The 21,909-nt window shown below is 41.8% G+C and overlaps 1 protein-coding gene across 2 annotated transcripts in view; it reads left to right on the forward strand.

Annotated features, from left to right (window-relative positions):
• Positions 1-21,909, forward strand: part of SLC26A9 (solute carrier family 26 member 9) — an 81,927-nt gene that overhangs the window by 32,038 nt on the left and 27,980 nt on the right. For both annotated transcript variants that reach the window (XM_056558024.1, XM_056558023.1), the window contains exons 2-13: positions 4,681-4,847; positions 10,362-10,501; positions 10,591-10,701; positions 10,780-10,955; positions 12,361-12,525; positions 12,605-12,757; positions 12,854-12,936; positions 13,481-13,628; positions 15,231-15,344; positions 19,655-19,732; positions 19,890-19,985; positions 21,633-21,739. In XM_056558024.1, coding sequence (XP_056413999.1) covers positions 4,723-4,847; positions 10,362-10,501; positions 10,591-10,701; positions 10,780-10,955; positions 12,361-12,525; positions 12,605-12,757; positions 12,854-12,936; positions 13,481-13,628; positions 15,231-15,344; positions 19,655-19,732; positions 19,890-19,985; positions 21,633-21,739 — 1,496 coding nt within the window. In that variant the 5' untranslated portion in view covers positions 4,681-4,722. The remainder of the gene's footprint in view (positions 1-4,680; positions 4,848-10,361; positions 10,502-10,590; positions 10,702-10,779; positions 10,956-12,360; positions 12,526-12,604; positions 12,758-12,853; positions 12,937-13,480; positions 13,629-15,230; positions 15,345-19,654; positions 19,733-19,889; positions 19,986-21,632; positions 21,740-21,909) is intronic.

The raw sequence follows: 21,909 nt of genomic DNA on the forward strand, positions 1-21,909 counted from the left end.
AGACCAGCACTTCCCCACCTTCGTCCGTACTGTCCGCAACTTGTACTGTACTTGTTCTGTACGGGATCTCCTTCTGTTGCCTGTTGCTTAGCAGCCGGGGGCAGGGCGTGACGTTGGCCGTGCATACGTGCGGACGTTTTAAAGCGACAGCGTCCCTGCCCCGACTCAACTACAGTAACTTGCCGCGACCAGCTAAAGGAGGTGAGGGGAGGTGAGGAGGGGTGGGGCGTCTGGTCTGCGGGAATTACGTCAGATCTGGACTGCGGTCCGCCAGTTGATTACCCCTGGCCTAGGTCTTATTTTTGGGGTAGGGCTTATATTGCAGCCCACCCTGATAATCCTGCTAGGGCTTACTTTCGGGGTAGGGTTTATTTTCGGGGAAACAGGGTATTGATAGCGTATATACTTATATGGTGGCTTTCTTGTACTTCAGCAGAACAGCCAGAGGGGCCAGCCAAGTTGCAGTGGTGGGCCTCCTCCCGACACAGACTTGCACAATTGACTACAGGGCTCCATGGGGGGGGTGAGGGCTCCATCCGGTGGGAGGCGTTCCCCTGCGAGGGTTCGCCGGCATCTCCAACTGTTTGTCCGAAGTACAAGAAAGCTGAAATATTAATAATAAGCACCTTGTAAACAGTACAAACCTCCATCACCAATATTTGCTGACAAGCATTGCCACAATGTTTCTAATGACGCCACCAGCTAAAATAAAAGGCAAAGCACAAGAAATGAACATGCAAAGTGAAAATGTACTCATGTGAACATCAGATAGAAAATATGACTACAAGAAGTTATTTTTCACTGTTTACAGTTCAATTTAAATTGGAATAGGTGCCCATATTCTTGAATAATACAAAGTTATCCTAAAGCCTAATACTGGAGGTGTAATTAAATAAACATTCTAATAGAAACCATTGTACATGTGTAAAATAAACATAAACTGAGCCTTTTAATCAGAGCTAAACCATAACATAAAAGTGACTTTAATCTCCACTTCAGTCCAGTCACAGCAGCCATATTCCAGTATTAACCGACACTGCACACACTAAAGCTCTGTCACCACATTCTAATAGAGTATTAAACATACACACACCCGTGTATATAAACACAATAGGACATGCACAGTACCCTCTCAAAACCTCAAGCAAATACTGCCACTTTTTCCACACTGATATCCGCTCAGGATATGGTGCAATTTGAGAGATTGAAGCCCTCCTTACTTTCTCAAGCCTGTTTGCTCAGACTGTTCAGAGACATTCTGCTGAAAGCAGCCGCTGATGTTCCCACTATGTCTCTTGTGTTTAGCTGGTGATATTTTAGAATACACTTTAGGGCTTTATTACCGCTGCGCCACTCTATGCGAATCTGTGCTTTTGTTTCTCTTCATTTTGTCTAATGGAGTTGTAAATATGAGGTAAGTTATTTTATAAGTAATGTTTATGATATGCTTATTTAAACAGAATAGGACACAATGACCCAGATCTGCCTGAAACCAAAACAGTCTATTTTGTCCATAACAACCAATCACAGCTCAGCTTTCATATCTTAAAAAGTTCTGGTAAAACAATTCGAACATTCAGCAGAATAGAAAAGGCAGCACTTACCACTCCACTTTATTTTTATGAAGATTTTATGCAGGGGTACATGCAGGTGCGTGCACAGAGCATGCATCAATTGTTTCACACTATGCACACTTCCTCTTAGCGCATATAACACACATGATAAAAAGGGTGGCTAATAGTGGTTATCCGCCTTCAGTTTATCCCAAAAATACCTTAAATGCACAGCCCATTTGGAAGCGGTCATGAAAACAACACTTAGGTGGTACTACACGCCAGACAGACTAGCCCTTACTTACCCTACATAAATGTTGGAGAGGGGGTGGTTGTCGTGGAACCCTATTCCATATAATGTGGAGTTTCCCTTTGATCCAGACATATTGGTCCGAGGTTAAATACACCCTAGATGCTTTAATACCCGATCAAGGAGGATGGTCCCCCCAACAGATATTCCTTCTCCTGGACATTGATCAATTTCCAAATTCGGTAAAGAGACTGTTCTGCATTATATGCGCCATAGTGAAAACTTTACTGGTTCAAAACTGGAAGTCCACACATGTCCCTGACATATCCGCCTTACTCGCTGTTATCAATCTCACTTGCTCCTATGAAAAAATAATTTCACTTGGCAGTTCTTCATATGTGGCTTCTATTGCAAATGGGGTATATGGTTATCATCTAAATTTGCAAAAGTGCCATGACTCCCTCCCCTCCTCTCTCCCTGCCCTATTGCTTTGCCCTAATGTCCTCTCCCCCTCCCGCATCCCCCCTCCCCGCCCCTCTCCTCCAGCACCCCTTCTCCCCTTCTACACATCAATAAGCAGACAGTAAATGCCCGCAAACTACACCCCTTCCTTTTAGGGTTCCTTTTCGTTGTACCTGTAGGCAGAGGTAGTGATTTATGGTATTCCATTGATGTAATCTGACGACTCATATGTGTTCTTGTTTGTGGTCTGTTGACCCCCTGTTCTGATATCTGTATTTTGATTGCTCGGGAATGCCCGATCTTTTCTTGTATTGTGAAAATACTTAATAAAAACGAATCTTGAAAAAAAAAAGGTGGCTAATATACTTGTCGCTAATGCGACCATCACAGAAACCGTGGACGGTGAAGGACAGATCAAGTTAGCCCTGTGTCAGCTGAGTTTGGCATCCTCGGTCGCTATAAACTTCAATCAGGACATGCACACAATGCTTTTTCCCAAATGGAGAAAGATAATACACAATATTAGCTTCCATGTGTAATACGAGGCTGCCTTCAAAGCAATAGATAGAATACTCGCTATTATAGAAGTGTATAAATACAAATAATGATTGCAAATTAAAAAATTAAGGTTAAAGGGAATTTCAAGAACAAGCTTATGTCGTTCTTAGCATTTAGTCCTAGGGGACCCAGAGCATCTGTTTTGAAGATCCACCTGTCCTCCCATTGTAAAAGTAATCCTTGTTGATCACCCACTGCAAATCTCAAAACTGTCGTGTCACCCTGATGGTTGTTAGGTACATAAACTACCAGGCGTGGAGATTCTACTTCATGCGTTGAGACAATTCCTGAGCTTGCCGCTCGGAGGTGGCTTCATCACTATTCACTCATCTGTTTCTAATAAATTGGCCTAACGGATGGCTCTCTTGATGTCCAGGAGGAGGGGGGTGGTTATCTATTAAAATAAAGTAATGCATTGGGGGAGGTGGGTTTTCTAAACCCTGAAGTCTTAAAGTATACCTGTCGCCAACAAAAACTTTTGATATTATGTAGATTATACCATAATATATATATTTGTAATATACATTGATTAAAAAATATGTATATTTTTGAGTGAAAAAATGCTATTGCCTGTGTATTTCTAAGAAGAGTCCAAATACAGGAAGTGAGGGCAGGACGAGCAGGGCTCTGTGCAGGCTCCTGGATTGTCATTCATCCTGCTGTGTGAGCCAGGGGCGTGTCATAGAGCCTCAGTGTGCAGAGCCCTGCTTGTCCATCCCCACTTCCTGTATTTGGACTCCTCATAGAGACACACAAACAATAGCTGTAGGGACAAAAAAATACAATTTTTTTAACCAATGTATCTTACAAATATACATATAATGGTATTATCTACCTTATATAAAAAGTTTTTGTTGACGACAGGTACACTTTAAGTTTACCATTAATCCACCCTTATGTCAAAAAAGTAAATCTCCAAAACCTAAGCTAAGTGCATATTTATTTCACCATTCTGGATCAGATAGTCAACAAACTGTTAAACTAGGATTCCGTGTCTGACCATACAATAAAGATATCATCCATATAGCCTTAAAAGGTTGTTATATAACAGGAAAAGGAATTATGGGCAGCGAAAATGAAAACGTTTAAAAAATGCGCACGCCAAGTCCTGTTTGTACCATTTGTCATAAAACTTAAACGCATTATGAGTGAGCTGAGATGAAAACGTTGAAAAAATGCGCACGCCAAGTCCTGTTTGTACCATTTGTCATAAAACTTAAACGCATTATGAGTGAGCTGAGATATGATTGGTTGCTATGGACAAAATTGTTATAGACAATAGCTGTAAAATTTACATGTTAAGGGTCTATTCACACGTACAGGATCCTGCACAGATTTGATGCGCAGGATTTGTAACTGCAGATTAGAAGCTGTGCTCAGTCACTTAGTTTACACTGAAATCTGCTGCAGAAAATCCTGTGCATTAAATCTGCGCAGAATACTATACGTGAACGCACCATAAATATATAAATCTGGAATATATTATAGATGTTTATTCCAGGCAGGTTTACATTCATACATAGAAGTTGTATTTGAGCATTAGCAGATAATATTGGAAACCCGCTTCGAGATTCTTTTTCTCATTAGTTGTAGCTATAGCGACCAAAATGAAAACTTTCATTGTTTAAGTTGGTGGTTGCCTACAGTGAACTGGAAAATGGTGTAAACTTAGAACCTTACAAATTAGGTTTATAGTACAAATATTACAAAGTGACTTATTTTTTATCATTTATGACCTAACAGCATTGTTTGCACAAGATATTGTTTTACATAAGGAGTGTTTTTGTTTTTAAAAAAAAACATCGAAAACCCCCACATATAGTATAATAACACCCTCTTCTATCTCTTATTTATTAGCTTATTAAAGGATTTGCCTCATCACATGTTAAGGACCAAATCATGAATAAGGTTCGGCCTCGATACATAGTTGATCGATCTACGTACTCCCTTGACCTTTTCAATGAGGAATATGAGAAAAAAAATCGCAGTTATCCAGTGGGCGGAAAAGCAAGAAAGTTGTTCAGGTAATGGACACAAAACAATAATATATAATGTCCTATAAGAATACTGTCAGTTGATCCTTTTTTGAACAAAATTTGCCCCCCCCAAATTCCCCCTTTAGTTTACATATTAAGATCATCCATGTATATATGTTTACCTGTGTGTGTGGGGGGGTGCGGGATAAATTACCACAGACTTTTACACTCCTTTGCCAGGCTCCTGAGGCAGAGATCATCCTCCAAATGAAAACATAACAAATAATACATCTTCCATATCTAGTGGGAATATAAATGTCAATCAAGACTTGTTGAGGTTTAAAGGGATGCTGCACTACCCCAGATTTTGGAACATTTTGTTCCAAATGCTGGGTGCGGGCTGCAGGGGTTACTATAGCATGGCCTCATGCAGTCACACCACATTCCCTCAATGCAAGTCTATGGGAGGGGGCGTGGCAGCCACCACGCCCCCTCCCATAAACTTGCATTGAGGGGGCGTGGCATGACATCACGAGGGTTGTGGCCGTGAACTCACAACCGCCGCCGTAGCCTCCACCAAGCGTTTGTAACTAAATGTTCCGATCGCTGGGGCAGTGGAGTGTCCCTTTAAACCTCAACAAGTCTTGATTGACATACATAAAAAACCCATGTCTGTTTCAGGGAAATGGAGCTTCAGGGTCCATCGAGCAACTTGTCAAAAGAACTAAATTTCCATTAGATATGGAAGATGTATTATTTGTTACAGTCATGGCCATAAATGTTGGCACCCCTAAACCAAAAAAGGGAGGAAAAAAATGAAATTTCGACATAATGTCACACCCAACTCCAAAAATGGGCTGGACAAAATTATTGGCACCCTTTCAAAATTTTGGAAAAATAAGATTGTTTCAAGCATGTGATGCTCCTTTAAACTCACCTATGGTAAGTATCAGGTATGGACAATATAAAAATCCCACCTGAAAGCAGATAAAAAGGAGAGAAGTTCACTTAGTCTTTACATTGTGTGTCTGTGTGTGCCACACTAAGCATGGACAACAGAAAGAGGAGAAGAGAACTGTCTGAGGAATTGAGAACCAAAATTGTGGAAAAATATCAACAATCTCAAGGTTACAAATCCATCTCCAGAGACCTAGATTTGCCTTTGTCCCCATTGCGCAACATTATCAAGAAGTTTGCAACCCATGGCACTGTAGCTAATCTCCCTGGGTGTAGACAGAAGAGAAAAAATTGCTGAAAGGTGTCCACACACGATAGTCTGGATGGTGGATAAGCAGCCCCACACAAATTCCAAAGATATTCAAGCTGTCCTGCAGGCTCAGGGAGCTTCAGTGTCATCACAAGCTATCTTTCGACATTTAAATGAAATGAAACGCTATGTCAGGAGACCCAGGAGGACCCCACTGCTGACACAGAGACATAAAAAAGCAAGACTACATTGTGCCAAAATGAACTTGAGTAAGCCAAAATCCTTCTGGGAAAACGTCTTGTGGACAGATGAGACCAAGATAGAGCTTTTTGGTAAAGCACATCATTCTACTGTTTACCGAAAATGTAATGATACCTACAAAGAAAAGAACACAGTACCTACAGTGAAATATGGTGGAGGTTCAATGATGTTTTGGGGTTGTTTTGCTGCCTCTGGCACTGGGTGCCTTGAATGTGTACAAGGCATCATAAAATCTGAGGATTACCAACGGATTTTGGTTCGCACTTTACAGCCCAGTGTCAGAAAGCTGGGTTTGCGTCCAAGATCTTGGGTCTTCCAGCAGGACAATGAACCCAAACATATGTCAAAAAGCACCCAGAAATAGATGACAACAAAGCGCTGGAGAGTTCTGAAGTGGCCGGCAATGAGTCCAGATCTAAATCCCATTGAACACCTGTGGAGAGATCTTAAAATTGCTGTTGGGAAAAGGCGCCCTTCCAATAAGAGAGACCTGGAGCGGTTTGCAAAGGAAGGGTGGGCCAACATTCCGGCTGAGAGGTGTAAGAAGCTTATTGATGGTTATAGGAAGCGACTGATTTCAGTTATTTTTTCCAACGGGTGTGCAACCAAATACTAAGTTAAGGGTGCCAACAATTTTGTCCAGCCCATTTTTGGAGTTTGGTGTGACATTATGTCCAATTTGCTTTTTTCCTCCCTTCTTTGGTTTAGTTCCAATGCACACAAAGGGAATAAACATGTGTATAGCAAAACATGTGTTACCGCAATCCTTTTCTGTGAGAAACACTTAATTTTCTTGAAAAATTTAAGGGGTGCCAAAATTTATGTTTTTATTTGTATGTTTTCATTTGGAGGATGATCTCTGGGGGTTTGACCACTGGGCTGGGACCCCCATTAAAATGGCGGTGTCATGTGTCCCTATATTGAGTGTTGGTGGGACACGCCCATTAGGTTTAACTCTATGGGCCTGTCATATGTAAACATGTGAATATAAAAAACTATTTCTTTGTGTAACATTTAAAGAGGCACTGTGGCCAGCCACAAATAAAAAAAATGCTATCATCAAATAGCTTAAGGGGATTCCTGCTATATCCTTCCTTTTCCAAGATATGTTGCTTTAGGGAAGGGTCACATGTAGTGTATTTCATGCTGCAGGAAATCCGCCAAACAGCGGGAAATACGCAGTGTATTTTGCTATGAGCTTTCCCATCGCAGCCCTGTGTGCACAGTAAGGTGTAGAGACAGGCCTAGCTGTGACGTGCGGGCCCGCACTGCGCACACGGGGCTGCTTTATTTGCAGCATGAAATATGCAGCATATATGCTACGCGTAACCTTACCTATAGATAGAAATATATATATATATATATATATAGATAGATAGATAGATAGCAAATACAGAAGAAATAGGAAATGGAGCACTCACACTGCTGCTGGAGGTCCTCAATTCACGCTGTATTCACGGAGGTCCCGGCATAGGTGACCTCTGCAGGGAGAGGCAAATGGAATCAGGGGGAAGCTCGGACAGCGGCCATGGTCCCGTATCGCACCAATGGGTGCTTCGTCAGGCCTGTGTATATATACAGGTCACAGGCAGCACATACACACCATTGAATTGCTTTATTAATCCCAGGTGCAAGGCTAAGGTAGAACACCTCTAAACACCACATATCAACAGTATATAGAAGAAGAGATGGTGGACTTTTGTTTAAGTGGTAATACATTTATTTATTTATAGAATCATATGTGTCTAGCACCTTTATTTGTTTCTTTATTACACTTTTAATTTAGCTCTTTAGTCTGAATTCCTCTCAAAGGGAGGGGGCGTGGCCTCACTGTGCAGGTCTCCGCCCCCTCCCTCAGTATGTTATCTGCTCACATCTCCTCTAGCATTAGCAAAACTACAACTCCCAGCTTGTCCTCACTGACAGTAGCGGGACACAAGCTGACAGTGGGAGGATTTTTCCTCCAGCTGTGAGCCCTGCGCTCACAGCTGTCAATCAAGAAAGTGTGTCCATGACATTGGTGATGATGCATGGACACAGCAAGACTAGTATGTATCGGGGGGGGGGGGGCAGTTGTTTGACTGGCTTTTTCAGTACTGAAAATTTTCTAATGAAAGCAATTGCAAAACCTATTGGTTTTGCATGCTTTACAACATATCAAAAGTTTTTGTATCTGACAGTGCCCATTTAAGGCTAAGCCCTTTCTCAAACTATGATAATGAAACTGAACAAAAAATATCTACATTAGCACATATCCAAGTGTTGGAAATTGAAGGTGCAAAGCATAAATATAATTTACGTGACCTTTAATATTTCCAGCTCGCAGTGGGCACAAAACGAAACAAAAAAAGGACATCTCCCAGAACAAGTATACAGAATGGAGGCAGCTAATTTTCAACAGTCGAAAATGGTGCTATCAGCATTTTGCTGAAATGAAAATGTGACTTACACTAAGGGCGGGGCATGTGTGGTAACTGATTCCCACAAGAAAACCTGTCACCAGGTTTTAACCCCTGGGCTTCAATCCCTGGGCCATCATAGCTTGCTCCCTGCCAGCCCCTCAGGCAGGACAGGCAAGGGCTCGGTGGTGAGTGTGACAAGTGCCAGGTATGGGCAGTCGGATGAGTGTCCATCATGCGGGCTGGAGGACAGCCTTATGTGGCGTTTGGAGGTGGGCATAGTACTGTAGATACCTGCTCCATGGGGTCTCGATGACCCAGAGTCCGGTAATAAGATGGGAATAGCGGCCAACAGCCGGCCCGGTATGTTCTGTGCCCCAGAGTCAGCCATCAGTGTAATGGGGGAGATTTATCAAAACCTGTCCATAGGAAAAGTTGCTGAGTTGCCCATAGCAGAAAATGGCTCTGAAAAATGTAAAAAGCGATCTGATTGGTTGCTATGAGCAACTCAGCAACTTTTCCTCTGGACAGGTTTTGATAAATCTCCCCCAATGTGTTTTATTTCAGACTGTTGCTAGCTACAACTTCCAGCAAGTTGCATTATTTAGTACTACAGTACAGTGTAGTATAGGTTATAGTGTAACGTGCTAGGAGTTGTAGCTTTGGGTCAGCTGCAGAGCCATAAGCAATATCAGGATATGCTGAGAGTTGTAGTTAGTAACAAACTGCAACTCCCAGCATTCACTGACATAGCCTATGGATCTGCAGCTGACCCAACATATCATACATTTTCATTTTGGTGCACCACTAGTTAATAGTACATGGTGGTGCTCAAATGGCTATGGCAACAAAAGGACAGTTATTTTCTCCTTGGTATTAGAAAGGTGAAACATCTCAATATCTAAAACGTGAGAACTTTCTCTCCTCTGTGGCAAAGGACCTATAAATTGGTTGTAAACATACTATAAACAACTGACAAATTGTATAGTGGAAGAAATGTATCAGAGAAGCACCTCCCTCAGCTTGTTTTTTTCCCCTTGTTCCCGAGATATAGACATTTTACAATCTCATTGACTATCTAGACTTTTACCTGATTAGTCAGATGGGTGAGGCCTAGCTAAAGTCATCTAAAGAACATAACATAGTCCCTCAACTCCAATATAACTTGTAAACATATGAACTGTTTCTGTAATTTAAGGGCAATAGAAAATAATGTTCCACAGATCATTTAACTTATGTGTGTCCTGATCGGCCAACTATATATGGAGGGACTAGTAGTGATAGCTGGTACCCAAATAAACTTTCAGTCAACACCTATTAAACATGTATGTCCACCTGCAGAAGCCTGCAGACCATTAAAGAAGGACTGTTGGAAGATGGGAAAGATGCCAGATGTCCGAAATAAGGTTATACTACTGCTAAAATATATTTTAAGTTACTGGTATCTAATCTGTAATGCATGGGCCATTTTTAAAACTGGACACTTTTTACTCAGCAGAGGAACCCTTTGAGCTACCTAAGGCACTAGTGACCGGGTACAACTGCTATCTCGGCACCCTCTACAGCTATGCCCCTTAATACATTATTCAGATGAACTTTCTGTAAACAAGCATAAATGACAAGAAGTATGGAAATATACATTTAAAAAAGTATTCTTTTATTCTGTTCTTATTTTTTAAAATGTGTTTCTTGCAGTTGGACACCGGCCAAATTTAAAGCACTTGTGTTTGGTCTCTTACCAATTCTAACTTGGGTACCCAAGTATAAATTAAAAGAATATGCACTCCCAGATCTGCTTGGTGGTCTCAGCGCTGGAACAATTCAAGTCCCACAAGGTTAGTTAAGACTTTAAATTGTCAAAACAAATATTTGTCCACTAAGACAGATGGATGTTGTTATTTTTTCATCTCCTTTATGGTTCCAGGCATGGCTTTTGCCCTTCTTGCTAACCTCCCACCTGTTAATGGATTGTACTCTTCCTTCTTTCCCCTTGTGCCTTACTTCTTCCTGGGAGGAATTCCACAGATGGTACCAGGTAAGGAATAAAAATTTCGAATATCTGGAATGTGATCTTGTTTAATCCTCTGTAACCCAACATCTTCATTCATTATAGGAACATTTGCTGTCATTAGTATAATAGTGGGAAATGTGTGCATGGAGCTAGCTCCTGAGTCCAACTTTCAAAAAGTGAATGAGACTACAAATATCACCATAACAGACACAGAAGCCATGAATCAAGCAAGACTACAAGTTTCAGCAACACTGGCATGTCTGACAGCCATCATACAGGTGAGTATAATCTTACAAATAGCACAAAGTACTTATAATAAGTTGTGACAAGTTAAAGGGGTATTACGGGTATATACATCTTATTCCCTATCCAAAGGATAGGGGATAAGATGTATGATCGCAGGGGACCCCCGCAATCTCGGTGCAGCCCCCGGCATTCTGTGCCTCCGAGACAGGGACGTGACATCACGGGCACACCCCGTCCATTCATGTCTGTGGGAGGGGGCGTGACAGCTATCACGGCCGCTCCCATAGACATGAATAGAGGGACATGGCAGTGATGTCACGTCCCCGTCTCGGAGGCAGCTCCCGGCACAGAATGCCGGGGGCTGCACTGAGATCATGGGGGTTCCCAGCGGCAGGACCCCTGCGATCATGCATCTTATCCCCTATCCTTTGGGTATAGGATAAGATGTATAAACACGGAATACCCCTTTAAAGATCTGTGGTAGCCCTTGGGGGATGTATGGTAGTTGGGGTGTTGTTTCGGTAAATGAGGGGTTAATGTTAACCTTATAAGTCGTGACGCCAGGCTGAGGGCTAGTATGCTGAGGTAATTCTCCGGCCTATCGCCTCCGGCCCTTCCCAGTAACGATAGGTGCATATACAAAATGACTGAAGGTCCACAAGGTACTTAAACTTGAACAAACTTTACTGAAAGGCTTGCAGTACATCCAATGCACAATAATAGTCTCAGGAATACAGTCTCTATATAGTGCAATGACTGACAGTTGTTGCGGACCTTGACTTTTAGATACAGTCTCTGAATTTAGGGTAATATTTGCAGATCCGTCCGGATTTAGGGGATAGATAAGTTCCGGTGATCATGCAGAGTGCTTAGGGATTGATACACTCTCAATTTAGAATCGATCAGCCGTTGCCTTAAGGCTCGGGCCTAACTCACTGCGCGAGATAGCTGTATAGATCCTTCCTTGTCAGGAGCGCAGGAGCAAAGAGATGGCCGCCGATCCCTTATATGTGCAGGGCCGTTTTGGATTGGTCCCAGTAACTGTCACTCACCGTTACAAGGAGTGATGGGTAGAATACGTCACAGGGACCTCCATAGGTCCTAAAGCAAAAACCATAGAGTTTTCCTGATCACGTGACCCGCAGGTCCTGCTACGCTGTATACAGGTAATTGACTATTTATAGACATTTATACAACCATATTTACATGCATCCTAAATAAACCATTAGCTCAATAACTATCTAGATGAGAGGTGACCAGGGGTGAACTAGACAATGGGGACCCCGACATCCTAGGGACTCTGGCTAAGGGGACCCACATACGCAGGTACCGGATAGGATACGGTACCGGGACACCACAGATCTATTATGTTATAATTTAGCAGGCTAATAACATAGAAGTACCTTGTTTATAATGTCTTTTTGTCCTTTATTTAAGATTGCCTTGGGATTTGTACAGTTTGGCTTTGTTGCCATATATCTGTCTGAATCCTTCATCCGTGGTTTTATGACTGCAGCTGGCTTACAAATTCTTATCTCTGTGCTCAAGTATATATTTGGAATCACAGTGCCACCATACAGTGGTCCTTTGGCTATTGTTTATGTAAGTATTTATATCCAGCCTAAGATTGAACACAAACTATACCATCTATCAAAATAACTGTGTATATTGCTCCTTGTAGACCTTTATAGACATCTGCAAGAACCTTCCACATACCAACGTGGCATCCTTGGTCTTTGCTCTGGTCAGCACAGTGCTTCTAATTGTCGTCAAAGAACTGAACTTCAAGTACATGCATAAGATTCGCTTTCCCATCCCTATGGAGATCATCATTGTATGTATCCCTTCCCTATTGATCAATATACTGTGTTGTGTTTAGTCCGACTTCTATCGGAGAATCTTAGAAGCAATTGCTTATATATTTTTTCAGGTCATAATTGCTACAGCTGTCTCTGGCAGTTTTAACCTACCTGAAAAATATAACATGAATGTAGTGGGACAAATACCTTTAGGGTAAGTAGATGAATGAACTCTAAATGGTAAATCTGCTTTATCTATACTCGTATTACCAACTAGTATAGTGAATTATAGTAGTTATAGTGTAGAGGGACATTTCTATATTATTCAGCTAAGAAGCTATAAAGCATCATTACAATTGTTACAAATATCTATATTTGAAAAATCATTTTTTTATATTTTCTCTTCCTATATTTCACTTTATATTTCAAATATGTAAAATTAGTGTCAATGGTGTGCTTTCCTGAATTTGAGCGTATTATTTTACAGTCCTCATACTTTATTTTAAAACTTGTCCAGTGGCATATGAAAGAAAATGGGTCAAAGTATAAAAAAAAAAAAAAAAAAAAAATCTGTAGGACATATTTCCCTGTCTGCCTCTAATCTAGATGATAAATTCCCCTTAAAACAGCACATTTAAGGAAAAAAGTTCAAATACAAATGTATATAAATCATATGGCTTGACACATTCATATAAATACACGGTAATCGTTTACACTTATAGTCTAAAGAAGTTAATATTCTGTAAATTTATTTTCAGCTTTCCTAAACCTACATTACCTACTGTTAGTCAATGGGGAGATATGATTGGCACAGCTTTCTCCCTTGCTATTGTTGGCTATGTAATTAATCTTGCTATGGGAAGGACTTTAGGAGCAAAACATGGCTACGATGTTGACCCAAACCAGGTAAGATGTTCATGAATACAGTATATGGTTCTTAAGTGATTTAAATACACAAATTGCGAAACCATGGTGAAAGAGGCTGGGAATCCCTCATCCCTAAATGCAAATACCCTTTTAAGATTTCCTATACCTTTGACTACTATAAAGTAATAACGTAACATAAGAGGCACAACTATGAAGTTGGCAATATGACTCAACTTACCATGGGTGTTGTCAATGTGACTTAACTTACCATGGGTGTTGGCAATGTGACTTAACTTACCATGGGTGTTGGCAATGTGACTTAACTTACCATGGGTGTTGGCAATGTGACTTAACTTACCATGGGTGTTGGCAATGTGACTTAACTTACCATGGGTGTTGGCAATGTGACTTAACTTACCATGACTAAGATATCTCAACTGGTCAAGATGTCCTCAGGTGTAGTTGCTTACTTGTCTTTGTCATAAGAAAATTACCTACTGTTTAGATCACGTTTTAAGAGTTATTGGTCATATTCTAATTTTCTATTTTACTATCATAACTTAAAATAATCCTGAAATATTGAAGTTTCACTCTGGCGACAATCCCTTATAATAAGCAGATACTTCCTATTCTAGAGAGAAAACTTTATAGCAGTGCCCTAACTATCATCATAGGCAGGATGACAGTGAAAGGTAACACCAGTTTATAGATGGGATTAAAGAGGTACTCCGGTGAAAACCTTTTTTCTTTTAAATCAACTGGTGGCAGAAAGTTAAACATATTTGTAAATTCTATTAAAAAATCTTAATCCTTCCTGTACTTATTAGCTGCTGAATACTACAGAGGAAATTATTTTCTTAGCATACATCTGCTATGCATGGTTGCTAAAATGGACAGAGATGTCAGCAGAGAGCACTGTGTTCGTGATGTCATCAGTGTTCCAAAAAGAAAGGCATTTCCTCTGTAGCATTCAGCAGCTAATAAGTACTGGAAGGATTAAGATTTTTTAATAGAAGTAATTTACAAATATGTTTAACTTTCTGCTACCAGTTGATTTAAAAGAAAAAAGGTTTTCACCGGAGTACCCCTTTAAGTTGATGGTCAGAGGTCACTCTCTTCCCTTTCCTGCACAATAACCTCTGGACATTTCGCAGAGCATTCCTAGAGAAATCTTCTAGAAATGCACAGGGTCAGCTCCAGTCTCTATATTCATTAGGCTTGTTGTAAAGTGTGTATCTAAAGAATGTAAAAAAAAAAAAAAAAGCTATAATAATATACTAAACAAAATAAAATAAAACATCAGAAATCAAATATAATCAGATATTATAAAGAAAATTCAAAAAATAACTTGTTTCAGAATCTGGCTCCAATCAGCAGTAAGTAATCTAGGTGACACATTACATTTAAGTGCATGTATAAGGATGACCGGCATGACCAGGCATAACCCATGAAGAAGTGAGGCACTGTTTCTAGAAAACACGACAAATAGACAATTTTTTCTAATTATTGATAATACCCTTACTTTAATAGGCCATATGAATAACTTCTCATTTTTCTAATTCACTTCTTTTTCCTGCTCACCAAAAACATTACTGTAGTGTAATAAGTGTGTATCCCTTATAACCCAAACTTTCTTTGCAGGAAATGTTGGCTCTCGGTTGTAGTAATTTCTTTGGATCATTTTTCTTCATTCATGTGATTTGTTGTGCTCTATCTGTAACTCTGGCAGTGGATGGTGCTGGAGGAAAGTCACAGGTAGGTGTACTTCATAAAAGCTATTTATTTATTACAATACATGACTTTTCACTGAGACAAGGTCATCTTTGCTCAATTAAGGTTGCCCATATTGCCCATGATTATATATCATATTGATATCATCAAACCCAAAATTATTTGCAAAGTTAAAGAAAATTCCCTAGTCCAGCATCAGGATAATTTCTAAAGATCAGGAATCATGCTTTTTTTTTTTTTTAAATATGTAAAATATTATCGGAGTCACCTGTGGTAAATCCAGGTGATTGGTCAGGATTTGGAAAGACACAGTGGAAGATTTATCAAAACCTGTGCAGAGAGAAATTTGGCCAGTTGCCCATAGCAACCAATTAGATTGCTTCTTTTATTTTTCAGAGGCCTTTTTTAAAAATAAAAGAAGCGATCTGATTAGTTGCTATGGGCAACTGGGCAACTTTTCCTCTGCACAGGTTTTGATAAATCTCCCCCACATTTGTGTCTATATAAGGTCTCACCACTGGCCAATGCATATCAGAGCAAAAACCAAGACAAGGAGTGGAAAAAACTCAGACAGGATTATGTGGAGACAAAAACATTTCTGCTGCTCTGAAAGTTTTCAAGAGCACAGTGACCTCTATAATTCTTAAATGGAAAAAGGATGGAACAACAAGGAATTTATTTTTTAGCTGGCCACCCAACCAAACTAAGTAATCAGGGGAGAAGGACATATCCCCCATCCATCAACACAGTGCCCTCCCTCTTCAATATGTCCCCATCCCTCCACACATTGTCCTCCTCCTCTTTAGCATGCCCCCATCCCTCCACATAGTGCCCCCTCCTCAGCATGTCCCCATCCCTCCACATAGTGTCCCCTCCTCACCATGTCCCCATCCCTCCACATAGTGCCCCCTCCTCAGCATGTCCCCATCCCTCCACATAGTGCCCCCTCCTCAGCATGTCCCCATCCCTTCACATAGTGCCCCCTCCTCAGCATGTCCCCATCCCTCCACATAGTGTCCCCTCCTGAGCATGTCCCCATCCCTCCACATAGTGTCTCCTCCTCAGCATGTCCCCATCCCTCCACAAAGTGCCCCCTCCTCAGCATGTCCCCATCCCTCCACATAGTCCCCCCTCCTCAGCATTTCCCCATCCCTCCACATAGTGCCCCCTCCTCAGCATGTCCCCATCCCTCCACATAGTGCCCCCTCCTCAGCATGTCCCCATGCCTCCACATAGTGCCCCCTCCTCAGCATGTCCCCATCCCTCCACATATTGCCCTCTCCTCAGCATGTCCCCATCCCTCTACATAGTGCCCCCTCCTCAGCATGTCCCCATCCCTCCACAGTGCCCCCTCCTCAGCATGTCCCCATGCTCCCACACATTGTCCTCCTCCTCTTTAGCATGCCCCCATCCCTCCACACATTGTCCTTGTCCTCTTTAGCATGCCCCCATCCCTCCACTCAGTGCCCCCTCCTCAGCATATCCGCAATTCCTCTACACAGTTTCTGCCCTCCTCTGTATGTACACCATTTCTCTACAGTGTCCCCCCTCCTCAGCATGTTTCCTATCCCTCAACACATTGCCCTCCCTTAGCATGTCCCCCATCCATCTATACAGTGCCCCCTCCTCAGCATGTTTCCTATCCCTCTACACAGTGCTTCCCCAGCATGTCCCTACTCAGGATTAAAAAAATCAATTGGGAAATTGCAGGTCCAAATGTAGCATCCTGAGCATATAATAGAAGAGGTTGACACTGTACATTTGGCCCCTCCTCCTTTCCATCCACATGTAATAAGACTGCACTTTAATCAGGAGGCAGTGGCCATTGGATTCCGGGGCTGAGCTTGAGCATGGGCGAGTCTATTTTACATATGCAGATATCCCCAGCATACCCTGGGCCCTCCCCCTTCAACACTTTATTTCTTCCCCCATCCAGGGCTGCATTGATGGGTCTGTGTGAGCTGTGGGGGAATGTGCAGCTATGGGCAGAAAGGAGGAAGAAGCACATATTTTAGGGTATGGAGGAAAGGGGGCTTGCGGGCCTTGCATCTTCTATAGCCATGGCACTGTCTGCAACCTCACTGATTGTGCGATAGTCTGCTGTTAAATTAGATGTTCTGCAAAAGTTTTGGGCAAAAAACTGGTGAATTTTTGTGGGAGGAGGGTAGGAAGGTGGAAGGTCTGAGGGAGAGCTTAGAAAAAGCAGTGCATTCTCGGAATTGTGGCACTGAGCAGCTGCTCAACCAGGAAGTACAATCAGGAACTACAGGATTAAAGGGATACTCTGTCCCTAAGACATCTTATTCCCTATCCAAAGGATAGGGGATAAGATGCCTGATCACGGGGGTCCCGCCTCTGGGGACCCCCGCAATCTTTCTCGCAGCACCTCGCTCCGAGTCCCATGAATCACGATCACGGGGCCAGAGTATTGCGATGTCACTGTTCCGCCCCAGTGTGACATCATGCTCCACCCCCTCAATGCAAGCCTATGGGAGGGAGCGTGACAGCCACCACGCCCCCTCCCATAGGCTTGCATTGAGGGGGCGGATCATAACGTCACACGGGGGTGGAGCCTTGCCATCATGATACTCCGGCCCCGTGATCGTGATTCATCAGACCCGGAGCAATGTTCCCTCTGGAGGCTGATGACAGCGGGTTGCTGCATAAAAGATTGCGAGGGTCCCCAGCAGTGGGATCAGGCATCTTATCCCCTATCCTTTGGATAGGGGATAAGATGTCTTAAGGCCGGAGTACCCCTTTAAGACCCCTAAAACAATTACATTTTTGGTAGTTTCAGAACAGGGGTAAACAGGAAAGCAATGCTATATGCTATTGCAGCATTTTAATTTTTTTTAACTGATATAAGAGTACCACTTAATTGAAAACCTGATCCAGAGTGCTCTGGACCTCAGACTGGGCCAAAGGTTCACCTTCCAGGAAGTCAACAGCCTGAAGCTCGCAGCCAAGACAACACAGAAGTGGCTTAGGGACAACACTGTGATTGTCCTTGAGTGGCCCAGCAAAAGCCCTGACTTGAACCTTGTCACATCATACCCATGAAGACTGGAGTCTGTAATCACTGCCAAAGGGGCTTTAACTAAGTACTGAGTAAAGGGTCTAAATACTTATGTCCATGCAATATTTCAGTTTTTCTTTTTCAATACATTAGTAAAAAAAAATTTAACATTCGGTTTAAACTTTGTCATTTCGGGGTATTAATTGCAGAATGAGGGTGGAAAAGTTGATTTTTTTTTTTATTTCAACACAAGGCTGCAATATAATAAAATATGAAAAAAGTGAAAGGGTCTGAAAACTTTCTGAAGGCACTGTATGTTGGATATGGTAACAAAATACACTGCTCAATAAAATAGGAAACAGGAGCAATAGGAGAAATAGGAGCACATGTGACAGAGTCTGGAGACGCCGTGGAGAATGTTCTGCTGCCTGCAACATCCTCTAGCATGACCGGTTTGGTGGTGGGTCAGTAATGGTGTGGGGTGGCATTTCTTTGGGAGGCCGCACAGCCCTCCATGTGCTTGCCAGAGGTAGCCTGACTGCCATTAGGTACCGAGATGAAATCCTCAGACCCCTTGTGAGACCATATGCTGGTGCGGTTGACCTTGGGTTCCTCCTAATGCAAGTCAATGCTAGACCTCATGTGGATGGAGTGTGTCAGCAGTTCCTGCAAGAGGAAGGCATTGATGTTATGGACTGGCCCGCCCTTTCCCCAGACCTGAATCCAACTTTAGCACATTTGGGACATCATGTATTGCTCCATCCACCAATGCCACGTTGCACCACAAACTGTCCAGGAGTTGGCAGATGCTTTAGTCCAGGTCTGGGTGAACATCCCTCAGGATATCATCCGCCACCTCATCAGGAGCATGCCCAGGCGTTGTAGGGAGGTCATACAGGCACGTGGAGGCCACATACACTACTCAGCCTCATTTTGACTTGTTTTAAGGACATGACATCAAAGTTGGATCAGCCTGTAGTGTGGTTTTCCACTCTGATTTTGAGTGACTCCATATCCAGACCTCCATGGGTTGATAAATTTGATTTCCATTGATAATTTTTGCGTGATTTTGTTGTCAGCACATTCAACTATGTAAAGACGAAAGTATTTCATACGATTAGTTCATTCATTCAGATCTAGGATGTGTTATTATAGTGTTCTCTTTATTTATTTTTTGAGCAGTGTATTAACTGCTACAAAGATCACATAATATGGAAATGTATGAAGACCAATGAGCACCAATAACAGATCATAAACCCTGTAAAATGAAGAAATAACACTGCAAAGGCATAACTTATTGTACTTTATGGCTTCTTAGATGTCTAGTTTCTTTGTTATGATGGTGGTGATGGTGACTATGCTGGCACTTGGCACCTACTTAAACCCTCTGCCCAAGGTAAGTACTTCTATGTCTTCAGGACTGTGAAATATGAATGCTTTATTTTTATTCATGTGTTATATTGTATTATTTGTCACAGTATATGTAATATTATAATATTACTGATTATAGCTCACACTTTAAACCAAAAATTAAACAAACATGTGTCCTTTAGGCTGTCCTTGGTGCCTTAATAGCAGTGAACCTCAAGAATTCTTTAAAGCAACTTGCTGACCCTTTCTACCTCTGGAAAAAAAGCAAGCTCGATTGTGTAAGTCCACAAATTGACATCAAAGGCTCTGATCAAATCTTTATAATGGAAACCACAATGCAGTGTCAGATCTGTCTAAGATTTTTAGTGCACATTTTGATCATATTGTGTGAGCTGATCTGCCCAAAAAAAAAAATCATCTTATAGGCCTTATTATAAAAGCCCTATTACAAGGGGGGTTATCAGCCGAACAGCCTGACATCGCCCTGTGTAATAGGTCCAGTGATCAGCCGACAAGCAGTGGTTTGCCTGCTGGTTGGGTCTTCTTGACCTGTTTAAAATCATCACCTGTCGGCTGCACATTACCCCATGAAATAGGGACAGGTGACCCCAGTATGATGGCAACAAAGTGCCTGCATGGATGATCTAGAGATTGCTCATGCGTTCCCATCAAGGCTGGGTTCACACTGCATTTGGATTTATGTTTCACTGGATCCCATTTTATTATAGGTTGTTTTTCTTTTGTTGTATAGAATAGCGTAGTAGTCTGCACTACTATGTCCAGCAAATCCAATTCCATTCTGGCGGCCACCGCCGCAATACTTTGGCGGTAGGATCGCGCGGCACTGCAGTGTTCACGGACCTCCGCGCAAAGAATAAACATGTTCTTTCTTTGCACGGAACAATTTCAGCGGCGGAATTGTCTGCCGCTGAAATTCCGTAATGTGAACGGGTCTCACGGAAACCCATTCCCACTGATGTTTATGTTCACAGCACGTAATTCCGTTCGCAGAATTCCGATCACGGAATTCGGCGGGAATTACATAGTGTGAACATACCCTAAAGGATATGTTTTTTTATTTCAAGAGTATAAAATTTACATACAATATACAGAACCACAAATGCAGTTTAAACCTTGCCTAGTTCTTAAATATTGCATCTGCTTCTAATCCCGTAACCTGCACTGAAACTATTTTGTTCTGGAGACACATTTGCCAGAAGTCCTATGCAAGTCTGTGGGACTTCCAGCAAATCCGTCTACAGTGATAGTTTTAGGGCAGGTAACAGGATCAAAAGCAGCTGTGAAATTTAAAAGGGTGCTCTGGTGGAAAACTATTTTTGATTTTTGTTTTTTTCATATCAACTGGCTCCAGAAAGTTAAACAAGTTTGTAAGTTACTTCTATTAATAAATATTAACCCTTTCCAGTACTTATCAGCTGCTGTGTGCTCCAGAGGAAGTTGAGTTGTTCTTTTTTGTCTGACCACAGTGCTATCTACTGACACCTCTGTCTGTGTCAGGAACTGTCCAGAGTAGAAGCAAATACCATAGCAAACCTCTCCTGCTCCGGACAGTTCATGACATGGACAGAGGTGTCAGCAGAGAGCACTGTGGACAGACAGAAAGATTTTTAACAAATCTGTTTTACATTCTGGCACCAGTTGATTTTAAGAAAAAAAAAAAAAATTCCACTGGAATACCCCTTAAAGCACATATCCTCCCTCCAGGACAACGACTAGAGGTACGCTTTGATTCATTTTCATCCAAAATAGTCTTGTAAACTGATGTTGCTTTCTTTCTATTGTTTCAAATAGAGTTCTATATAAATCTACCTTACTCTGGCTTTCCAGTCTGTAGAGTCATTTATATTGTTATTTCTTATGACCATTGTTTCTTTTATGATTTGTTTTGATCATTGTTTCCATAGTGTGTCTGGGTTGTGAGTTTCCTCTCTACCTTCATCCTTGGCCTTCCCTATGGAGTTGCCGTTGGTGTAGGCTTTTCTGTTCTGGTTGTCATCTTTAGTACACAATTGTAAGTTGTATCATTTTTATGTTACTATACTATAAAATGATGATGGTAGACAACAACAGACTATTTGAGAAATTCTATCCTAGCTGATATCATATTCAGGGATTGCCAACAACAAATCACTTCTGTGTGGAGCAGAGCCTTTATATGGTGCTGCCACCTTTTGTTTCTTG

Source organism: Hyla sarda, chromosome 2, assembly GCF_029499605.1.
Source record: "Hyla sarda isolate aHylSar1 chromosome 2, aHylSar1.hap1, whole genome shotgun sequence".
Classification (NCBI taxonomy): Eukaryota; Metazoa; Chordata; class Amphibia; order Anura; family Hylidae; genus Hyla; species Hyla sarda.